The 2500-nt window shown below is 44.0% G+C and overlaps 1 protein-coding gene across 4 annotated transcripts in view; it reads right to left on the bottom strand.

The window, feature by feature from the left end:
* LOC143279931 (axotactin-like) overlaps positions 1-2500 on the bottom strand; it is a 178652-nt gene that overhangs the window by 123748 nt on the left and 52404 nt on the right. For all 4 annotated transcript variants that reach the window (XM_076584272.1, XM_076584276.1, XM_076584275.1 and 1 more), the window contains exons 3-4: positions 1283-1456; positions 1-56 (exon numbers count right to left, since the gene is read on the bottom strand). The exon at positions 1-56 is cut by the window's left edge and continues 259 nt beyond it. In XM_076584272.1, coding sequence (XP_076440387.1) covers positions 1-56; positions 1283-1456 — 230 coding nt within the window. The remainder of the gene's footprint in view (positions 57-1282; positions 1457-2500) is intronic.

The raw sequence follows: 2500 nt of genomic DNA, 5'->3' as shown, positions 1-2500 counted from the left end.
TCCCTTCAGGCACCCGATGAAGGTGGGGAAGTCGTGGGAGCGCTCCCCCGTCACTCCTGGTTAGATAATAATAATGATAATGATATTTATATACCGCTGAATCTTGTGCAGAGACAAATCAAAGCGCTTTCGCACCAGTCATTCACACTCACTCATAACTCTAAAACTGGAGAAACTGAAGACAAGGAAGAGGCACGGGAGGGAGGCTATCTTGTGAAGAGGTGGGTTTTAAGGCCAGACTTGAAAGAGCTGAGTGCGGAGACCTGACGAAGAGAAAGAGGAAGTTCATTCCAACTGCAAGGTCCAGAGACAGAGAAAGAACGGCTGCCAACAGTCGAGTGTTTGAATCTGGGTGTGCGTGAACAGAGTGGATCCGAAGCCGATCGTAGAGAGCGAGATGGAGTGGAGTGGGAAAGGGAGAGTGTGAATGGGGGGGAGTTTTTGTTTTATTAGTATTTTTAATTATTACTATAGAAAGAGTGGTCATGAATATTTTATGTTACTTGTAATATATTTCTTTCATGTAAAGCGCCCTGAGCTCTTAGTGAGAAAGGGCGCTATATAAATGTACATTATTATTATCATTCGTAGTAGTAGTAGTAGTTGTAGCAGTAATGAATCAGTGTTCTGTTAAAAAGTGGTCGCTTGATCCAAATCTATGCTGTTCTGTGAAAGAAATTTTATCAATTTTTTTTCCCACTCAATGTGTTGGATTGTTCTAACGTCTCCGGGTGTTTTTCCCACTAACAATTTCTCTTTCACAGATACTTAAGTATTGTAAATAGTATCTTTTATCAGCAAACGTACCAAAAACTTTTTTTTTAAAGTTCTCTTTGAACAGATACTAGACAGGCGCAACAGCCAAGTGATTAAAGCGTTTGGACTTTCAAACTGAGGGTTCCGGGTTCGTATCACGGCGACGGCGCCTGGTGGGTAATGGGTGGTGATTTTTACGATCTCCCACGTCAACATATGTGCAGACCTGCTAGTGCCTGAACCCCCTTCGTGTGTATACGGCAAGCAGAAGATCAAATACGCACGTTAAAGATCCTTGTAATCCATGTCAGCGTTCGGTGGGTTATGGAAACAAGAACATTCCCAGCATACAACCCCCCGGAAAGCGGAGTATGGCTGCCTACATGGCGGGGTAAAAACGGTCATACATGTAAAAGCCCACTCGTGTACATACGAGTGAACGGTGGGAGTTGCAGCTCATGAACATAGAAGAAGAAGAAGAGATACTAAAAGCATTCCGTCATCTTGACAGCGTTCGTCACCTCACCTCCGAACAGCAGTGACGTGTGCACACGCGCCCAGTCCAGCACGCGCCGAGCGCTGCCCCAGATGTAGGCCTTGAGGTACAGGCTGACCGGACTGCTGTCCAGGTTGACGCTCAGCTGACCGCTCGTCTGGTTCAGTGTCAGCAACAGGCCGTGCCACTGGTCGTCGTTCAGCGCTGACCAAAAAAAAAAAAAAAAAAAAATCAAACAAATAGATAGATAGATAAATAAATAAATGAACGAACAAATAAACTGAGCAGTTGTCTTGATGATGATAAGCTCTGGTGATGGTCGGGAGATGATGTGAGATCTTTTTGTTGTTCAGTGTTGTTGTTTATTTTTCCCGTGCGGCAAAACCCCCACCACAACAAAACCAACAAAAAATTGAGCAGGTGTCTTGATGATGATGATGATGATGATGATGATGATGACGACGACGACGACGATGATGATGTTGATAATTTGTATTTGTATTGCTTTTTATCACAACAGATTTCTCTGTATGAAATTCGGGCTGCTCTCCCCAGAGAGAGCGCGTCGCTACACTACAGCGCCACCGGTTGTTTTTGTTATTTCTTCCTGCGTGCAGTTTTATTATTTGTTTTTCCTATCGAAGTGGATTTTTTCCACAGAATTTTGCCAGGAACAACCCTTTTGTTGCCGTGGGTTCTTTTACGCGCGGTAAGTGCATGCTGCACACGGGACCTCGGTTTATCGTCTCATCCGAATGACTAGCGTCCAGACCACCACTCAAGGTCTAGTAGAGGGGGAGAAAATATCGGCGGCTGAGCCGTGATTCGAACCAGCGCGCTCAGATTCTCTCGCTTCCTACGAGGACGCGTTACCTCTAGGCCATCATTCCATATAATGATGATGATGATGATGATGATGATAAACTTTTCACGATGATAACTATGGTGATGGTTATGGTCGGGAGATGACCTGAGATTTCTGTTCTGTTGTTGTGTATTTTTCCCTTGTGGCGAACCACCACCTCAACAACAAACAAAAAAACAACCACCAAAAATGGACAGGCGTCTTGAGGATAACCTCTTAACGATGACAACGATGCTGATGGTTGGGAGATGATCTGAGATTTTTGTTGTTGCTGTTGTGTATTTTTCCCTTGCAGCGAACCACTACCACAAAAAAATAATAATAAATAAATAAACTGAGCACGTCTTGATGATGATGATAACCTGTTACTGATGATAACTATG

The sequence above is a fragment of the Babylonia areolata genome, chromosome 3, assembly GCF_041734735.1.
Source record: "Babylonia areolata isolate BAREFJ2019XMU chromosome 3, ASM4173473v1, whole genome shotgun sequence".
Classification (NCBI taxonomy): domain Eukaryota; kingdom Metazoa; phylum Mollusca; class Gastropoda; order Neogastropoda; family Buccinidae; genus Babylonia; species Babylonia areolata.
Note: the sequence above shows the minus strand (reverse complement) of the source record. Positions and strands in the feature narration are given on the sequence as shown.